The sequence below is a fragment of the Camelina sativa genome, chromosome 4, assembly GCF_030686135.1.
Source record: "Camelina sativa cultivar CO46 ecotype springtype chromosome 4, ASM3068613v1".
Taxonomy (NCBI): domain Eukaryota; kingdom Viridiplantae; phylum Streptophyta; class Magnoliopsida; order Brassicales; family Brassicaceae; genus Camelina; species Camelina sativa.
The window spans coordinates 17,855,506-17,876,470 of NC_141883.1; the positions used below are offsets into that span (position 1 = coordinate 17,855,506).

Here is a 20,965-nt window from a genome sequence, read left to right on the forward strand (position 1 = left end):
GTTTGATTGTATAATAAGTTTCTCAGACTTGAGTTGTGATGGTCTCGGATGTTTGATAGGTTTATGTCTTGTATCATATGTTTGAGTGGTTTTGGTTTTTGTAAAATCCTATATTGGATAATGATCCCTGTTTCCACACTCACTATATAGCTACTGCAATGAGAGCTAACCCTTAAAACTTTAAAAACTGATTTACTAGATGATATGAATGCTTTAACAAAACTAGTTGAGTTCAATGCATTAACAAAACCAAACTTTTTGGTTTACATATTAAAAACACTCATTAACCTTTATTTAGTTCTGATTTGACTGAAGTAGGTAATGGTTATTTAAAACTAAAAGTCTGTAACAACACCAAACTTTGAATTTAATGATCTTCTTAACTTCTCTATATTACACCCGAGTCAAATACTCAATCTCTCATATCTTTTACTTCTCGTCTATCATCTATCTTATTTGCTTCTTTCGTAACCAATCTCTAAGAACTTTCCAATAATCTCTCTTCCTCAACTTCTTTCTTGTTTAAATCTGATTTCTATGGAATCAAATAATACTCCTAATAGTCAGTCTCAATCCTACTTTAGCCTTCTTAACTTCCCATATGACAGCTTTGCTCCCAATGTAAACATTGGTTCCTCCCAAATCCTTTCTTTTAGTTCACAAACTAGTTCACAGCCGAGTCAACCTCCTAGTCAACCAGAAGAGACAGCAGAACAACGTAGGGAGAGAAGGATATGGTCCACAGAAGATGACTTAGTCCTAATAAGCGGCTGGTTAAACACATCGAAGGATGCAATAGTTGGGAATGACCAACCGCTTGGGTCCTTTTGGAAGCGTATAGGAGACTATTATGCATCAAGTACTCATGTACTTGGTGGTGCTGAGCCAAGGCGCCCTGACCATTGTAGACAAAGATGGCAAAAAATCAGTAAGGAAGTGAGCAGGTTCTGTGGAGCTTATGCAGAGTCAAAGGGTGAGAAAGCTAGTGGCATGAATGATTTGGATATTCTGCAAAATGCTCACCAAGTCTACACTAAGCTGTACAAGAAGAAGTTTGGTTTGGAGTATGCTTGGAATGTGCTGCGCTATGAACAGAAATGGGTAAACCTGGAGGCTATGAACCCCACTCCAAAGACAACCAGCTCTAACAAAAAAAAAGCTGATGATGATGCAACATCCTCAGGGTCTGTTGTTGGTGAGCACGAGAGCAGGCCTCCTGGCATAAAAGCAATGAAAAAATTAAGGAACAAAGGTAAAGAGAAGGCTGCACCATCTGCAGAGTTTAGTAACATGTGGGAGATCAAACAGAAGGATTTGGAGGGCATGAAAGAACTCCAAAAGATGTCCATTCTTGACACTCTCCTTGCCAAGAAAGAAACTCTAGATGAAGATGAAAAAGCTCTAAAGAAGAAGCTAATGGCTGAACTGTTTTAACTTAGAAGAAACAGTAGATGATATGTCTGTTGTAGTTTATGTTTGTTTTAACTATGTTTGTCTTATGTTTTTAATGTGCTTATGAATCAGATATGTAACATTGTTCAACTTGTTCTCTTATGTTTTTAATGAATCAGCTATGTTTGGTTTCTAAATCTTTCTTTTGTTTTTGCATTCTGATTGCATTCTGATTAATCACCTGTTTCATAAGCGTTGGCAAGCTGCTATAACTTGTTTTTGTTTTCAGTGTTATAAATTATTTGGAAACTTAAATAGGTGTTTTTGGTTTCAGGTTGAAGAAGACATGGGACTTGACTCTATCTACGACTATGGAATAAACAGCCCATTAGATTATAGTTCTGAAGAGGAGGCTGATAGCAGTTACTATCCTCCGCAACCAGAGACTGAGATTGGATTCACCAGTCTGTGGAGCTGTGAAGCTGAACCAATTCCTGATTATGAGACACAACTGATCCAGCTCAAGGACCAACAAAACCATTCAGATTAGAGGTTGGTGAACCTGGAGAGGCTTGTTACTGAGTTAGGTGAGAAGAAACGTTGGTTTCAAATGGCCCGTGAATTGGTTGTTGTTGTTTGCTTCAGTATGAGTGTTTTGGTAGTGGCACTTATCATGTTTACTAAGTAAATTAGATTAGGCTTTTGAGAAGGAAACTAGTAGTGGTCAAGTGGATCAGCTAATGTATGATTGTAGGCATAGTTTGGTATTTGGATTCTAGTTTTAAAGACAAAGTCACATGAATTTGTTTTGTTTGTTTTGGAAGACAAAAATTGACAGAGTCACATGCTTTTGTTTGTAACAAAGACCAAAGTTCACATGTGTTTGTCCGTAAATCAACTTGACGTTTTGAAAAAAGTTCACTTGATGTATCACAGGCCTTTGTATATATATCAGAAGAGCACAAGAGTTTATTTCATCAAAATCAAACATACACTTCTCTCATAAACCAAACCTTCTCTCTCTATCTACAAACATACAATCCTCTTCTCTCTCTCTATCTACAAATTGCAAGTTTATTCTCTAGCTTTTATGGCATCTTCTTCCAACATTTCACTACCATTATGATCCGAATAATGATACTTTTAATCAATTTTTTCAAGAGCAATTTAATAATCAATTTGAAGCTGCTGAAGAGGAAATTCCGTCCGAAAGGAATAAACGTACATATATCGATAGAAAACGGGAAGAAGGGCACGAACGTTTGTGGAACGATTATTTTTGTGATAATCCGACTTACACGGAGAGGCAATTTCACAAACAGTTTCGAATGAACAAGTCATTGTTCTTGCGTATTGTGAATCGTCGCAGTGAAGAAGTTCCATATTTTCAACCAAAAAAGGATGCAACCTTCCGGAAAGGTTTATCACTGATACAACAATGTACTGCAGCAATTCGACTATTAGCATATGGGACTGGGTCGGACTCGGTTGACGAATATATACGTCTAGCTGAATCGACTGCTCGTAAATGTTTGGAACATTTTGTCGTCGGAATAGTTGACTTGTTTGGCACTGAATACCTACGCCGACCCACACCATAGGATCTTCAAAGGCTACTCTTTTATGGAGAACAGCGGGGTTTTCCCGGGATGGTTGGAAGCATCGACTGTATGCATTGGAAGTGGAAAAATTGTCCAACCACTTGGAAAGAAATGTATTCACGAGGCACCAGTAAACCAACAATTGTTTTGGAGGCGGTAACTTCACAAGATCTCTGGATATGGCACGCATTTTTTGTAGCTCCAGGTACTTGTAACGATTTAAATGTTCTTGATCAATCACCAGTATTTAATGACATTATTTGCGGTTGAGCTCCCGAAGTTACGTACTACGTCAACGGAAGGGAGTATAATTTGGCTTACTATCTGACGGATAGTATTTACCCCGAATGGGCGACATTTGTTAAATCCATCCCACAACCACAACACCCAAAACATCGTTTGTTTGCAGAACGTCAAGAAGGTGCACGGAAAGATTTTGAGCGTGCATTTGGAGTCCTACAATCTAGATTCGCCATGACTAAAAATCCATCTCTTTTATGGGTGGAAGGTAAAATTGCATATATTATGAGAGCATGTCTCATACTCCATAATATGATTGTCGAAGATGAACGAGATTCATACACACTCTATGACGAACAAGAATTCCAACAAGAAGATGGAACCAGATCTACTCTGGATCTTACGTTTTCAGTAAATATGGCTTCAAATCTTGAGGGTTTAGGTGATGGTCATACAAGAATTCGTGATAGACAAGCACATCACAAATTAAAAGAGGATTTGATTGAGAATATATGGAATAAATTTGGACATTAAACTATGTATTAATTAAATAAAATGTTTGTGTGCTTTAATTAAGTAATATGTTTGTTTGTTTTTTTTTTTATTTATATCTTTAATGTTTTTTTGTTTCATAAAAATTTGGTATTGTATTTTGAATTTTAGTATAAGTTTTTTAAGTTTGCAATTTAAATGTTATTTTTTAAAGTTTTTAAAATTGTAATATGTTTTAGATTATTATATTATTAAATCTTATGATCTTAAACATGTTCTCCCAATAACCAACTTCTTAAACAAAAGATCTAAACTAATGATCTTACATTATCTTAATTATATTTTTACTCTAAGAACACCCAAAACAGTTCTCCCAATGCAGATGCCCTAAGAACAAATGAGTTTATGCAAACTGGATTTTTAACCAGGAAAATAAAAACAAAAAGAGAAACAGTATGAAATCAATTAATTCAAAAAATAGTTCAACAAATATTACAAAATTTTCCAACGGATTATGACGAAAGTCATTCAACATTTTCCACTACATTACAAATCAAAAACATTATTGATGTCATTTATAAAGAGATATTCAACAATTTCCACTACAAAGACACATGTATTTCCAAACAAAACAAACATAATAGTAATACTTTACCCATTAAATATCGCCAATACAACCAAAATGAAACAAAAATATAATGCAGGTGAGGATAACCAAGAAAGAAGAAAATTAAGTCGGAAAAAATAACATTTCATATTTTCCAAACAACTATTATCGATTATAAAACTCACTTCATAATCTACGGTCTTATGTAAAAAAACAATGGCAATTCTCATAAATACCACTAAAATAGGTATTTTTTTCAAAAAATACCACACTTTAGTTTTTTTCCAAAAATAACACAAAACTGTATTTTTTTCCAAAAATACCTCAAAATTAAAATAAAATTTTAATACTAAAATTTAATTCCTAAATTCTAAATACTAAACCCTACCCCCTAAAAACTATAACCTAAAACTAAACTTATCAACCCAAACCTAAATAAATATACACTCTTCAAATTCAAATTTTTTTTGTGTTTGTGGTATTTTTGGAATAACAAAAAAAATTGTGGTATTTTTGGAGAAAAAAACTAAAGTATGCTATTTTTGGAAAAAAATATTTTTAGTGTTATTTTGAGGAATTTCTCAAAACATCAAACAATTATTCTAAATCCAATTAGGTATTTTACGTTACATAAATAATGCGATTTAGCTATTCTACCAATAATAAAAAGCATACAAAAAAAACCAACAGAGTAGATGCCACTAAATTAAAATTAACATCCAAAATTAATTAAAACAAAACAAAACAACTATGAGTACTAATGGTCCTCCAATACATCCTAATACACGAAAAAAACAAAACTGATTATATTTTACAATTCCATGACAATAATAAAAAAATACCAGCTAAAAATAATAACAAAAACCAAGACAACATAAAAAATAACCAATGAACATTTTGTCAAAAAACTATATTAATAATGATTTTTAATACAAACAACACCAAACAAAATAATCTATAAAATAATATAAAAAACAAAAAACAATCCCGCCCCGTAGCGCGGGTACTATCCTTGTGCTTAATAAATACCAAACACAAACAAATGTCTTTTTGAACTGAGACTATTGCTTAATATATATCAGACTCAAACAAAAGTATTTTTAAAACCCGAACTGTTGGCTTTATAAATATGGGAGTGTATTCACATATGACGTGTATTCATTCATAGAGCCTAATTAAAGTATGCAACTATAGTTTCTTTTTTTTGTTTCCCTTTTCTACATTTTTTGTTCAAGCAAGAACTGTCTTGTTTATTGTTGATAGTCGTCAAAACTATTGTGTAAAAATTGTAATGTTATTTGGATATTATATGAAATGTAGACGTGCGTAACTATTATGTCTTTGTTTTAAAAGCTTTCTTTTGTAAAAGGTTTTATATTTAAATAAATCAAAGCGCGCCAAAGTCATAATTACCATGTACATACAAAAGTCTTTTTCTTTTGAATAATACAAAAAAGTCTTTTTTAAAACTAAACCTATTGTTTATTAAATATTTGACTCAATTACAGGTCTTTTTTAAACTGAACTATTTCTTAATAAATAAGAGATTCAAACAAAGAGTTTTGTGATATTTTCCAAGACGGATCTAAACGTGCTTATATTGACTTATTGTGAAGGTTTTATTTTTCCCACCATTTCTCCAAGTCATGGCAGAAGAGACGAAAGGGATAACCTCCGAGATCGGATCACATCAGGTTCAAATAACTTAACTGAACTTTTCTATTTCCGTAAATTTTGCGATGATCCATATATTTTTCATAGGGTTGACTTTTTTTTTGTTTTGTAATCTTCGCAATGTATGATGAATTATGAGGGTGTATACTAAAACAGAGTTGTATCTTCTGATGATATTGTGGAACCGTCGTAGTGAATAAACGCAAATGCACAAATCTCCGATGAGTCTTTGAGTCGTTTATTCTGAAATAACTCATATATTGATCAGTGTTTAACTTTTATTTTCTTTCATTTTTCTGATTTTCCATTTGAATACAGGAGGATCATGTTTTTCGTATAGACAAAGGTGCGATATCGTTGTCCGTTGATGTAATTACCAAAAGATGGAGAACTTAAATTGAAAGTTATATAATTTTTTTTTGTCTAACTACAACTCTAAATTACCAATTACCATCATTAGTTTTTTTAAGTATCATAAGAAAATCTTATATATAAAGTTGTAAGATCTGCCAAACTTTATAATTAACCACGGGAAAATCTTTACTAACAACGAAAATAACTGTTAAAGGGTTGCAAAAACACGAGAAGCTCAAGATACCTTTACATGCATATTGGAGAGTACGTCGTCCAGCAACTTACAGCATCACGTTCGACACTTATGCCAAAATGGAGGAGCTGGTCAAGGATGGATATTACGAGTCCCTTCCTTTCATTTCCGGTGGATATACTTGGTACGTCATTCACGTCAAGACCATTACAAGTTTACAAATTCAATTTTTGGTATATTATATTATATGTCTATAATTGTATCCCTACTCTTTTGTTTTTGTTTAAATAAATATTAAAAGGACGTACAAAATCTACCCAAACGGAAACAAGGGGGACGGCGCAGTGCCAGGATGGGTTTCGGTTTACACAAAGATCGATACCTCAATCTTCGTCACAAACCCACAAGATGTGTATGCGGATATCAAGTTCTTCGTCTTCGACGGTTTCAATAAAATCTATTATACACACCAAGGTACGTTCGGACTTGATTTAGAAGGATCGATACAATGGGGTACGTAAAACTAATTGTTCTTTTCCGCAAAATATATCCAAGTGATGCAAGTCTAGCTAGTGGCCGTTACTAAGTTGTTCTAATTCTATTGGTCAAGACCACATACAATTAATGAATAGTCTCTTTGGTTAATGAGGAATTTATCGATTAAGTCTCCTACATAGGAAAGTTTCTCAAAATAGTTTTTTTTTTTTTTTTTTGGCTATAGAAAGTGAGCCAGTAAGGTTTGATAATGAAAATTCGGAGTGGGGAGTGGCGAATTTTCTGATCAAGACATGTTTCGTCGAGGGATCGTCGGTATTTATATACGACGGAGGGAAATGTAAGTTTGGAATAGATATCTTCGTTGATCAAAGCTACCAGAGGGAAGTTTTCTCTTATGATGAAAACGTCACCAACCCCATTTTCACTTGGAACCTCTCCAATTTCTCTACCCTCTATAATTACTCTTACACATCCAATACGTTTTCTTCTGGAGACAGAAACTGGTGACTCTCTCTTTCTCTCTTTACACGTACACACTCTCTGGTTGATATATAGCTAAATGTTTGTTGATTTGATGGGTTTAATGATTATTAGGGTTTTGAAAGTGTATCCAAATGGATATGGTGTTGGAAAGGATAACTATTTGTCACTCTTCCTGTTGAGTGAGAATAATGAAATCAATTACGTTAAAGCCACGCTACGAGTTCTAAACCAAATTACATCCCGCAATGTGGTGAAGCAAGGTGAGTGCATGGTTCTCTTAATATGTTCTTTCATGGCGATATATATTTCTATTGTGACAACAAGTATAATGTGATATATCCGAGAATGGAAAAAGATTTTCAAGTGTTTTTAAAGAGTTTAATTAATCATACTTCTACCTAAATTTTTATTCTACACTAGAATTTATTAATCAATCAATTGAGTAACACTAGAATTTAATAGATACTATAAAATACAAACTTGAATAACACTAGAATTACATGGAAACTTCAATTCATTCAAATTATCATGTTCAACCCCCCCCCCCCTATAAAGAGATAAAATAAACGACAAATAATACTTTTATTTAATATTTTACAAAATATATTATTACAAAGTTATATCAAAGAAATAGTCATTATGAAAGCTATATATTCAATAATTATCATTGCAAATATTAATTTCTAAGATTTTTGTTGTAATTTATTTCCTATAATCATTGAGTTCGCATAGTTTCGTTTCGGATCCTGCAAACTGGATCTTTAAAACATATTTATCTTTTGTTATTGTGAAACTAATAGTTATTATAATTTTAATTTTAATTGTGTTGCTTTTTTTTTCTTATGTTAAGTTGAGGGATGGCCTAATGCAGCAGAAAATGGATGGGGTTTCCAGGAGTTCATAACTCTTGCAGATCTTCAAGATAAATCCAAAGGATTCGTTGTGAGCGATATGCTTCAAGTTCAAGTCGAGATCACAGCCTTCTCTAAACACACTCCGATTAACTAGGATCTATGGTGCGCCCAAAAACAACTTATCTAACCTCTTTCGCTTTTTTTCTTTTGTGTATTTTCTTAACAATGTCTTTCGTGGAAGGCTCAAACCGGAGATCTCTTGAACCTGCTCGAGACGTTTTATCATTAGTGGATCGCCGGAGCCATGTGATGCGAGACCCGTAGCTACCACTCTTTTGTTTTTATGTCCAAAATAAGAAAGGTTTCTAGAAATCTTTCCCCACAATCTACTCTTCTTTTTACCAAAATAAAAAAGTACTCTTTTGTTTATACTCCATGTGTGTCCAAAACAATAAAGAGTTTTGAAACTCATTTCCACATTGGGTGGTTATCCTTGTTTCTAAATGGTAATACTGTACATATAATAAGACTACTACAAAAAAATTTCAATTAAGGTGACTGTTGGACAGGAACTTCATTGTTTAACTCTTAATGAATAAGTTCCCTTTTAAAAAATGTATATTCGACAAAGTAAATACTTCATGTACAAATTAATGTTACACAACCGGGAAAAAAAGAAACAGACTAAAATGTGTATATCTTTTCTCTTTTTCGTTAGTCATATTATCATTACAAAAAAAATCAAAATTGTCATAAATGTATGTCTATCACCTGTCTTTGTATATTTATTATACTTTAGAATTTAGAATATTGTATAGAGTATGCACACATTTGATCCACTCCCCTCACCAAAATTTCTCAACAACTACATAAATCCTAACCAGACATACATATTATATCGTTCATCATGTGCACGCATTAATAAACATTTTTCCTTCCGTATCTATATATTATATGGCTCACGAATTTTAATCAGATATAGAAATGACTTCTCTCAAAAGGATTTTGCAACCACTCTCACTTCTCTTATTAACTCTGCTCCTCACTTCCGTTACTTCCGGCCGTTTCCTAATCGACTTCGACCCTGTTCCGTCATCTGCCAGCACCCCATTGGAAACTGACCTTTCGTTAGGTTACACCGTCCCTTTAACCAGTAACTAAATGACGTCGGATCAATCGAGAGCCGTCGTACAAACGTCCAACATAATCAGATGATAATCTCGTAGGTACAATACAACACCGTAAAATTCTGGATTAATATATACAAAATATAAATTATAGGATTGCTTATGTTACATTATAGTAAATACACATTATAGATATATAATAGGGTTTTCTTTAATTTTACACCATTAAACTAACTTTTCTACAATTGTATTCAAATAATAGTGTAGAAAGACTAGTATTTACGATCAGTTATGCAATATATATTATTTGATGATATAAAATAAATCATCGATGGGTCAAATAAATTAATTAAACGAGATACTTAATTTGTGTTCTTTATTTGGTGAAATTTGAAAGTGATGAAACAGGAGTTTTAGTTGAAGAATTCCAATTTCTATAGATCGGAGGTGTAAGTCCGCCGACTAAATCCACCAGCTCCTGTTCGGGACCATTATGGTTGAATTTTAATATTTTTAAGGTGTTTTCATTCTACAATCAATTTTCAGTTACATTTCGACTTGATCAAAACACTAGATCAGTTACAATTTGTGGATCTACTCCAATTGTAAGAACTTAGAAATTACAAGTTTCTAATGACCACAATCCAAGATCAAAAGTACATTGATCAGTGAGCTTCAGCTTACAACAAAAATGTACGAATTATTTTTGTATTTTTTTTCAAAAATGTACAGAAACAACGATATATACTCACAAAGAATCTACTTGGTAACTTCAAAATGGTGTAATTCACTGAAAATGAACTTTTAAAATTCAAAACTGTTGAAACTCTAGTTCTCTCATATGTTTTAAAAGACATGTTGGTTGTGAAAACATGGATGTGTATCTTTTAAGAGAGAGTTGGTTAAAGATGATGCCGTTGTCAACTTGCTATATACTTACTACTTACCGGTCCCCTTGACTTACCTACACGACAACAACCTTGTGATTGTGAACGACTTCACTTTACAAGTGTGGTCCGTGATTTGTTAAGTACATAAGTGCAATGTTTTAATCACTCTAATTTTCCTTTTCTTTTTTTATAAATGAAAAAGAAAGAATAAAACAGCTAACTATAAACACTTTACACGTGCGAATTTGTAATTTGTAATACAATAGTTGACGTTAAAGAAATATAAAATCTAGTTGTACTTGGTCACACTCCACTACTCAAAAAAGGATTCAAGGAGCTTTTGTTTCTGAAATGCCCCATTTTACCCAATAATGAAGAAACCCATCATTCCACATGTATAGTAACATATACATTTCATTTTATATGATATCCCTGATATCTTAGCTTGTCTATACATATTTTGTAATCTTCCTCTCACCTTATCTTCTTCAGTTAAATCAAAAGTGTCTTCACTGATTAGGAAAGAGAAATGGGAAAACATTTATTCCGATCATCGTCTCCTCCTCCACCGGCGAAACAAAAGCCCCACCACACACTCGCAGACTCAGAAATGGAGGAGTACGAGATCGAAGTCCAGTCTCTAATAACCAAATGGACTTCGCCAGAGTCCACTGATCAGTTTCTCTTCTCCTCAAGTAGCCACCAAGAAGCAGAGCAGTTCGTACGAGCCGTAAAGAACTTGCATAACTCAATGCACCGTCTAGTTTCCGTTACACCGGAGTCAATAAATCTTAACCGTGGACAAAACGTGATGAAGACGGCGGTGAAGCTTCTCGAATCAGAGTTCCTCCGCGTATTAAAGGAGAATAGAGAGTATCTAGATTCTGAATGCGTCTCTATTCGTTCATGGAACTCATCAAGGTTCAGCGTTTCTACTCCGAGTACTGTTTCTGATTCCAATGGCACCAACGAAGGTTACTTCGCCGACGGGCATAGATTCTCCGGAGGAGACCCTAACGCGATGGATGATCTAAAAATTATCGCTGAGTGTATGATTTCAACAGGACACGTCAAGGAATGCGTTAGGGTTTACAAATCCGTACGTAAATCTATTGTAGATGAGACGCTACACAGTTTGGGAGTGGAGAGGTTGACTCTACGTCAGATACAAAAACTGAACTGGGAGGTTCTTGAAACAAAGGTCAAGCCATGGCTCCGGGGAGTGAAACTAGCGGTTCGGTCTCTGTTTCACGGCGAAAAGATTCTTGCTGAACACGTTTTCTCTAACTCCTCCATCTCGGAGTCCTCTTTCACTGATATCACTCAAGAAGGTGCTTTGACCTTGTTTGTTTTCCCTGAAAATGAAGGAAAATTCAAGAAACTAACGTCTGAGAAAATGTTTCGCATTCTTGATATGTACGAAACCCTAACCAATCTATCTTCAGACATCGAATCGATCTTTACCTTCAATTCAAACTCCGTCATCATATCTCAGGTCACTGGATCCCTCACGAAGCTCAGCGAAGCCGTTAGATCAATGATGTCAGACTTCGAAACGGCGATTGAGAAAGAATCATCCAAGAAACCAGTAAACGGCGGTGGGATACACCCGCTTACACGCTACGTTATGAATTATCTCACCTTCCTCGCTGATTACAGTGACTCCATAGCTGTGATTTTCGAGAACTGGAAAATTAGTGTATCATCTCCGTTGCCTAAAACTCTGTTTCCTTGCGGCAGAGGTTATGAAGCTAAACCGGAGGATGTGTATTCTTCTCCGGTCTCCGTACGCATGGCTTGGGTGATTCTTCTTACTCTATGTAAAATAGACGGCAAGGCTCAGCCGTTTAAGGATATTTCTTTGTCTTATCTCTTCCTCGTTAACAACCTCAACTACGTTGTCGTTAAGGTTCGAGCTTCGAAACTGAAGCTTCTCCTCGGTGTTGAGTGGGTGGCGAGTCATGAGGCTAAGGTGAAACAGTTTATTTGTAAAGTTTAAGAAGCTTGCGTGGGGGAAAGTGTTGACGTCACTCCCGGGGGATCCGACGGCGGAGATGTCATCGGAGGAAGCAAGTGGTCATTTAGTGAGTTTTAACATTGAGTCTGAATTGGCGTACCGGAGACAAATTTCGTGGGTTGTACCGGATTCGAAACTCAGGGATAAGATTAAAATCGGGTTGTCTCGGAAGATTATTCCGGTTTATGCTGAGCTCTATAACCGGGTTGGTTTGTTTAAGGACAAAGAGATGTTTAGTGAGTTAATTGTTAGATATACCCCTGATGATTTGGGAAATTATCTCTCGGATCTTTACTTTGTGACCAAGGAGGCAAGGACTCAGTAAGTGTTTCATCAAAATGATATCATGAACAACCGTTTGGAGAACTTTTGATTTTGTGATAATTACTTTTGTAAATTGTTATCTTTTTATTTCATTTTAGAAATCTTTATTTTTGCATGAGGTTTGTTGTTGTAGTGGAGTGATTGATTACTATTTTTAGGTTTTTACCCTACGTGATTAGCTGTGCCTAATCATAAAGTTGTGGTTTTTATCCACTTTTTTTTTCCTTGCAATAATGTAAAGTGGACTTTATTCGCTTTTATACCAAACAAATATTCGATTTTTGGATATGACATTCTTTGCTCAAAAAAAAAAAAAAAAAGGATATGACATCCAAGATTTGTGGGGATGCATATAATCATGACTTGTGAAACAACTTGTGAAATTTTACCAAAAAATCTTTTAACACATACCTTTTCATTGCGTAATTTGATTCTCACTCTGTGATCTCTAGTGTAGTGCGTGCTTTTGATGATGACTTTTGGCTTTTGGCTTTTTTAGGTTCTGAAGCAGAGAACACAGCCCAATTCATATCATTGTTCTCCAAAAAATTCAGGGTATGAAATGATGCATATATTTGCCAAACGGCCAAACGTTTAAGTTATGTTTGAGATTTTTCATTATGTTTCTTTGCATTTAATTACATTGTCTTTGAAGTTGTTTTCTATTTGTCAGTAATCAAAGCAGCTACTTAAATTTGATGTATATTTATAAACTTGGACATAGATTGTTAAGCTGTCCAATAAGCTTATGTTTCCTAGTTTTCTTTCCTTCAAACTTTGTTCCATTATGATATGTATAGTTTTCTTTTTACGTTTGTTAACCAATTCAACTTCTTTGCTTTTGTAAATATAGTTAAGTTGCAAAAGAGTAAGATTCAGTTACTTGAGCTCTATCTATCTCCCCCTGATCGCTTGAGAAGACTACTTAGTCATGCACGTTAGTGTAGTTGGTTTTTGGCATGAGACTTTGAATGGCGAGAGATGACGTTGAGTTTTGGTGATGAGTGATGACAGTGAAGGAAGACGTTGTGATTTGTTTTTTTTTCTGTTTCTTTTTTTTTTTGTGATAGAAAGAGAACAAACATAACTAAGAAGACAACTGAATAAAATTTTAAAATAAAATGAGTTTGATTGTTAGATTAAAACTGATGATTGTTAGGGCATCCTCAATGGGGAGAGCTAAAAGAAGTTGGTTAAGTGGGGCTAGAATAAGTTCAATATTAAATTTTAGAAATTGTTTGGTTAAGTTTCTTTTTAAGAAACTGTAAAATTGTATGCTTCCAATTGTAGATCTTAATTTGGGTTATTCTCACATCAATTAAACCTAATGCATGACAATCTACAATTGAAATCAGAGAGATTCTTACCAAGATAAACAAACCCAAACATCATTGAACCAAACAATCAAAGATTTGACCACTTGAATCTATGATATAATGAACCCATATGCTTCTGTTTTGATGAACCCGAACTCGCCCATGGAGCTACTGTGGGTGGAGGTGAAGATACAGCCGGTTGAAGACAATTTTTCCATGGTTTCTCATCTAAATTCGACGGCATCCAGACCTTTCACCCTTCATTCACAGTGATTTGCGAGAAAGAGAGAGAGAGAAAGAGAAGAGAAGAGAAGAGAAAAAGATGAGAGACGATAGAACCGAGAGACAATATGTTTTTCTTTTTTTATCTCCTAACCAATCAGGTCTTGACACATACTCGACGCTTAATGTATCTAAGACCATTCGTTAGCGGAGTAACCTACCATAGTTACTCTCATAATAATTAATAATATAAATAATACTAAATTAAATAAAGTAACTAAATCACCCTATTATTAAGGAACCCAAAAAAAAGTTGCTCAAGGATTTAAATAATAATTTTTTAATTTATGTTGATTAATTATTAAATTAAATTATCTAAAATGACAAAACAATTATTTAAATATTTTATATTACATAAAATAGAAAACAATATTTTACAAACTTTAGAATATTAAACATATTTTACAAAATTCGGAATACTAAACATATTTTATAAAATTCGAATTATTAAACATATTATGCAGAATTTGAAATAAGATTTATTGTGCGGTTGCAACAAATTTTTACCAGATATGCTCAATCAAGTCTTTTTCTAAAAAATCATGCATTTGTGTATCATGAACCTCATTTCGAATGCCCATCCTATTATATAGATTTGTTGGCATATTTGTAGAATATGATAAATCGACATGAGAACTTCCGCTTCTTTCTCCGTGATGGAATTCCATTGGATTGTAGAAATTGTAATCATGTCGTTCGTCTTCCACTATCATGTTATGCAGGATGATAGATGCTCTCATTATTTTTCCTATTTTTCCTTTATCCCAAAAAAGTGCGGACACGATTGCAAATCGAGCTTGCAAGACTCCAAATGCACGCTCTACATCTTTACGACATCCTTCTTGCCATTGAGCAAAGATTTTTGCTTTTCGACCACGTGGAAGTGTAATGGATTGGATGAAAGTTGCCCATTTGGGATAGATACCGTCAGTGAGGTAGTACGCCATTTTGTATTGCCGTCCATTGACAACATATGTAACTCTCGGAGCTCGGCCCTCTAGGATATCATCAAACACCGGAGAGCGGTACAAGACATTGATATCATTTAACGAACCTGGTGGTCCAAAAAATGCGTGCCAAATCCATAAATCTTGTGATGCCACAGCCTCTAGTACGATTGTCGGTTTACCCGATCCACGTGAATATTGTCCTTTCCATGCAGTAGGACAATTCTTCCACTCCCAATGCATACAATCTATGCTCCCTACCATTCCGGGGAAACCGCGATGTTCTCCAATATTCAGTAATCGTTGGAGGTCTTCCGCTGTTGGTCTTCTGAGATATTCGTCGCCAAACAGATTTATAACTCCCTCAACAAAATGTAGAAGGCATTTGTGGGCGGTTGTTTCAGCGAGTCGTAAATATTCATCCGTTGCATCTGCCGAACATTCGTACGCCATCATACGAATAGCCGACGTACATTTTTGAAGTGCCGAAAGACCGAGCCTTCCAGTAGCATCTCGCCTTTGTCTGAAGTATGAGACTCCATTCTCAATAGTAGTAACAATACGAATGAACAATGGTTTGTTCATTCTAAAGCGACGACGAAACATAGCTTGTGTGTAAGTCGGATTCTCACTAAAATCATCATTCCACAACCGAGTGTGGCCTTCTTTGCGGTCTCTATTAATGTGCACTCTTCGGATTATTGGAGCAGGTGGTATTTCCAGGTGAATTTAGTTGTTTTGGATCTCCTCCACTATACTATCAACTTCCTCCTCTACAATTTCATCAACTTCTTGATCGGAATTCCAATCAGACATTTTTGACAATTTGAGTTTGTTGGAAGGCTTATAGTATTGGAGATGGTTTCTTGTTGCAAGGTTTATGGGTATGTATTAATGGAAATGGATTTGAATATTTAACAAGATGAAATGATGAAAAGAAGATATGATGATAAGAAGAATTGGTTGATAAGATAATAGAAATGAGAAGAATATATAGCAAATGAAGAGTCGGATTTAAGTTGTACACAACATTGTCAAATATATAGACCTTACAAAAGACACATTAAAACAAGACAACAACAAGACAGACCCGTGAATGACACTAAAAACCAACACCCATTCACGGGTTTAAACACAACACGCCAACATGTTTCCTTCCCTTCACACGCCAACATGTTTCAACTCACGAGACAGCTTCATATGTTGTCCCAAAACCTGAAACAAAAGAAGAAGACAAGTAGAGTTAATCACAACAAGATATAAACAAGAGTTAAACAAACAAGAGATAAGCAAGAGTTAAACAACCAAGAGATAACCAAACAAGAGTTAAACCTAACAAGAGTTAAACCTAAATTTTTGTCAACATTTGATCAACGAGTTTGTCTCTAAGTAGGATTTCAGCGGGTGTTAGTTCATTCTTGTTAAGCAGGCTGTCTAGCAAACGCATCTTGCCGTGCCTCGTCTAGCCGCTTATTCTTTCTCCTTCATTGCAATTATCTTCTCCAACTTACCAACAGAACCATCTTCCACAGTTGGACTAACTGCCGGTTTCTTGCCTTTTTTCTTGGCAGCTTTAACCCCCGGAGGCCTCATCTCAGCTCCATCATTGCTCGCTTCTGGCAACCCTTCTGAAGCGAGTTTAGTCCGCTTATGGTTACACTCCTCCGTGATCCATTTATGATCATGCTTCAATTCCCTCCAGCAATGTCCTAGCAGAAATGGCTTTTTCATGTCGTTATTGAAAAGCTCATACGCCATGCTCAATACATCATCTTCTGATTCTCCACTATTTCTCCTTGAACTCGCTTGTGCATAACACCCCACAAACTTATTGACTTGGTGATTTATCTTGTTCCACCTAGCCTTACAGTGAAGGCCCTCTTGCTATTGAACCAGATGAGCCATTGTTTGTTTTGTAATAGCCATCAACCCTCTTCCAGAAACTTTGAAGCCGCTGCTCATTACTTACAATCGGATCCTTGCTTGTATTTAACCAAGCGCTTATGAGGTTGATATCCTCCTCTGCACTCCACCGCCTTCTACTTAGACTTCCTCCGTCTTCTTCATTCTCATCAACAGTTAACTCGACACAGTCTTCAGATATAGTTGTCGGGCTAAAGTGAAGTGGCTGAGAAGAGAATCGAGGACTAAAGTCTATAGACTAAGAAGAGAAGGTAGAGTTAAAGTGGACAGGCTGAGAAGAGGAAGCATTTGGTAGAATCGGATTATCTAAACCGTTGTTGTCTTTCTGAGAATTCATAAGATCAACAAAACTTGTTTGTGGATCCATAGATTGCGTTAGTGATGAAAAAAGAAAAGGGTTTGTTGAGAAAAATTTAGTGGTTTAGGTTAGTTGGTAACGTGAAGTTTACTTTTAAACCAAGTGGAATTAGGTTTTCAAATTTAAGTTCTTACCTACACTACAACAACCACACATTTATCACATTAAAACAACCTACAAACCCTACAACATCAAACTTATTGTTTGATGTTGAAGCATTCATCAATGACTGACTTGACAAGTATCTCCCTAATCAAGTAGTAACCGTATTTAATACAACCAACAAACAAAAAGCAATCATCAATGAGACTCGACTCAAACAATTGATCAAGACTTAAACACTTTATGAAATATAAAAGACAAACGGGTTTAACACAAACACAAACACAAACGGGTTTCAGCTTAAGAGTTTAGGTGATGAGAGGCTTCTACCTTGACTGTGCTCGCTTGAGGAAGATAATAAACTTCTTCGCATGTGCCGCAGAAGAGACGTGGTGGGACTGCTGTGATGTGTTTCATGTAACGCAAGCATTTTCCACATTTTCTTAAAGGGCGACCAGAGCCAGCCAGAGGAGAGAACTGTCCTTCAAACAGGGCATCCAAGTGTTCGATCTGAATGACAATATAAGGGAGATGTTAAGTAGGACCGGATTCAAATCAAAGACTTTATCAAACTAATGCCTTCAAAGACAATATAAGACATGTTCTCGCAACCACAAACACTTTACTAACACTCTACTAATCAAACATAAACACTAAACACAAACACAAACACTCTACTTATCTTACACAAACACAAACAAAAACATAAACACTAAGTTAAATCAATCACTAAACACAAACACAAACACAAACACTCTACTAATCTTACACAAACACAAACATAAGGGAACATCAATAAAATCTCAAAAGCAAAGAATCAACGCCTAATAAGTTAAATCGACACAAAACATTAACAATTCTAACAATCAATGAATTAGCAATCGGTTGAATTAGCAATCCGTTGAATTCGCAAAACATGCAATAAATCGATGATGAGGAGACGAACCTTATCTCTCCGATCCGTTAGCCGGTGGACCTCGCCGTGCGCTTTAGACCCCCGGAAACCTCCGCCGTCATTGTCCCACCAATCTGAAACCTCCGCCGTCATTTGTCGTGCTCCACCGAAGCGTCGTCATCTTAGGGTTACACCGACTTTGGTTAGCCATCGCCTCCGGTTGCCATCAACCTCCATATTTAGCCGGAAATTCAACGGATTCGGTCTGAATCGATGGATTTTCCCGGAATTTGGAAAGATCGCGACTTTGATCGCCTTTGTATTTCACCCTGCAGAGAAGAGAGAGAGAGAGTCGGTTGCGTTTCTCAGAAAGAAAAAATGAAGAAAAAAATTAACTTTTATATTTAACTTCGAACCAATGGCAAAACGCCACGTTGCGTTACTCAGGGTGTTGCTCGAAATGCTATCAGAAGGAACGATACTCACCAAACTGGACTGGATAATGGTTTAATATTGTGTATTTGGGGCCCAATATAGAGAGTATCCATAAGAGTAATCTCCACTAATCATGCTCTCAAACATCCTAAATAAGCAACGACTATAAGAGCATTACCATCGGTAATGTCTTTAAATGGATGTCAAATTTTAATAATATTCATATTTTAATATAATTGATTTCTTTAAAAATGTTAACCATTAACAAGTAAACATCTGACAAATAAAGATCTTATAGTGTCTTAATGGGTGTATGCAGAGATACTATCACACCCTCTTTCCTATTTTTCTCAATTTTTCATTTTTCTTAAAATAAAGAGACACTCACTCAGTATAACTGATGGAGATGCCCTAACAAAACTTTACGTGATTTGAATAAATTAATCATTTTTATTACTACCATTCTTTTAGCAACTCAGCTAAGTATCACCGTTGGTGATGACATTAGCTCTAGCACACTTAATTATGAAGTTCTCTCAAGACTCTAGATGGAGACGTTGGTGTTTTGTCGGAGTTTCAACGGGATTTGAAGGAGGATATGATTGATCATTATTGGGATGACGAGAGATGATGTTGAGTTTTGGTGATGACAATGAAGGAAGATATGGTGATTTTTTGTTTCTATTTTTTTTTTCTGTGATAGAAAGAGAACAAAAAGAATTAAAGACCAATGAATAAAAATTTAAAAGAAAATGAGTTTGATTGTTAGATCAAAACTCATGATTGAAACCTGCTCTAATGCCATGTAAATAGAAGAAAAAAAATAGGATTGTATTATTACTGTTGTTATAGTTTTATTGATTGAAACGGTACAACTTATATATAAGTATAAATCATAATCAAATGGCATAATAAAAGGGACTATATAGAATAATATAATTAGATTAATATATGAAAAAGAGTAATCATAGGTGATATGATACTATTTCCTTAATATATATTTCTTCATCCACTTCATTTGTCTCTAAAAAGATTATTGTAGAATAAGATATAATACAACTTTTTGTGGCCATTGACACAAAGAGGAAAAATTAGAGATAAAGGAAAATGTTTTGGATAGAGAAAGTTTCAAAAGATCATTCGGAAAATCATTTGAAACAATGGCGGACCTACTAAGAAAAAAGAAAAGTCGTTTGACCTGGATAAACTAAATAAATAGGTTTTTTATATATAATTGCATAAAATTCCAGTAGCAAAGATGGTAAATTCTGCTACCCATACCCGAGTTCGAACAGCCAATATGACAAATAAATATTTTTTTCTTGTATTTGACCTCCCTAAATTTTTATCCACCGATTTGAAAGGTGGATTTTGGTTGATTTCCATTTGTGATCTCAAAGTGATCTCTGTGTCGATTTTCAGTTTTATACGTACCAAATTTTTCACTAAATCAGTCAAGTTATGTGTTTTGGTTTAACGTTTTCTCAAAACAAAAGAAAAATCTCGTTGCCAAAAGGAACAAGTTTAATAATATGAGACTTCAAACAAAGAAGAAGACATTTGACACATTCAATGAACGAGAGCAAATGAAAGGATATATATATTGAATGATGACGATTCAAGAAAAATTTAAAAAGCATAATTTTATTTCATATATAAAAATACATAAAAATAATTAATATGGGATTGTAGCTGAATTAACATTAATACAACCACTTCTCAAGAAAACCATTTCTATATTTAAGCCAGGCTAGATTATCAGAAGTGACACATAAACATAAAAATTAAATAAATTGACCTCCCAGATCAAAGGAGATGAAGTGAAGCAACAAGAGGTGTGTCCTTGTTGGAGAGGAATAAAAAGTTAAGAGGTTCAAAGAATAACTAAATTATGAAACCCTATATTTACTCAAAAATCATTGAAATCATAGAGATTTTCTTGAACCTTGACCCGATCAGTC

The 20,965-nt window shown here is 34.8% G+C and overlaps 3 protein-coding genes and 1 pseudogene across 4 annotated transcripts; 3 read left to right on the forward strand and 1 right to left on the reverse strand.

Annotated features, from left to right (window-relative positions):
- Nucleotides 1-537: 537 nt before the first annotated feature.
- On the forward strand, nt 538-1,434 carry LOC147945911 (uncharacterized). The gene is made up of 2 exons (XM_087509628.1): nt 538-932; nt 1,011-1,434. Exons 1-2 carry the CDS (start codon nt 538-540, stop codon nt 1,432-1,434), a joined length of 819 nt encoding a protein of 272 aa, XP_087365754.1.
- A 5,146-nt stretch (nt 1,435-6,580) lies between these two features.
- Nucleotides 6,581-8,884, forward strand: LOC104783821 (uncharacterized). Its single transcript, XM_087510276.1, has 6 exons — nt 6,581-6,737; nt 6,855-7,027; nt 7,275-7,554; nt 7,646-7,794; nt 8,385-8,550; nt 8,630-8,884. Exons 1-5 carry the CDS (start codon nt 6,673-6,675, stop codon nt 8,540-8,542), a joined length of 825 nt encoding a protein of 274 aa, XP_087366402.1. The 5' UTR covers nt 6,581-6,672; the 3' UTR covers nt 8,543-8,550; nt 8,630-8,884.
- Nucleotides 8,885-10,814: 1,930 nt separating this feature from the next.
- On the forward strand, nt 10,815-13,032 carry LOC104780433 (exocyst complex component EXO70H1 pseudogene; annotated as a pseudogene). The gene has a single exon (XR_015596808.1). The product of XR_015596808.1 is annotated as an exocyst complex component EXO70H1 pseudogene (transcript).
- Nucleotides 13,033-13,180: 148 nt separating this feature from the next.
- Nucleotides 13,181-15,897, reverse strand: LOC104783822 (uncharacterized). The gene is made up of 2 exons (XM_087509405.1): nt 15,177-15,897; nt 13,181-13,248 (listed from the first exon to the last, which is right to left on the reverse strand). The coding sequence occupies exons 1-2, from the start codon at nt 15,895-15,897 to the stop codon at nt 13,181-13,183; spliced, it is 789 nt and encodes a 262-aa protein (XP_087365531.1).
- Between the last annotated feature and the right edge of the window lie 5,068 nt (nt 15,898-20,965).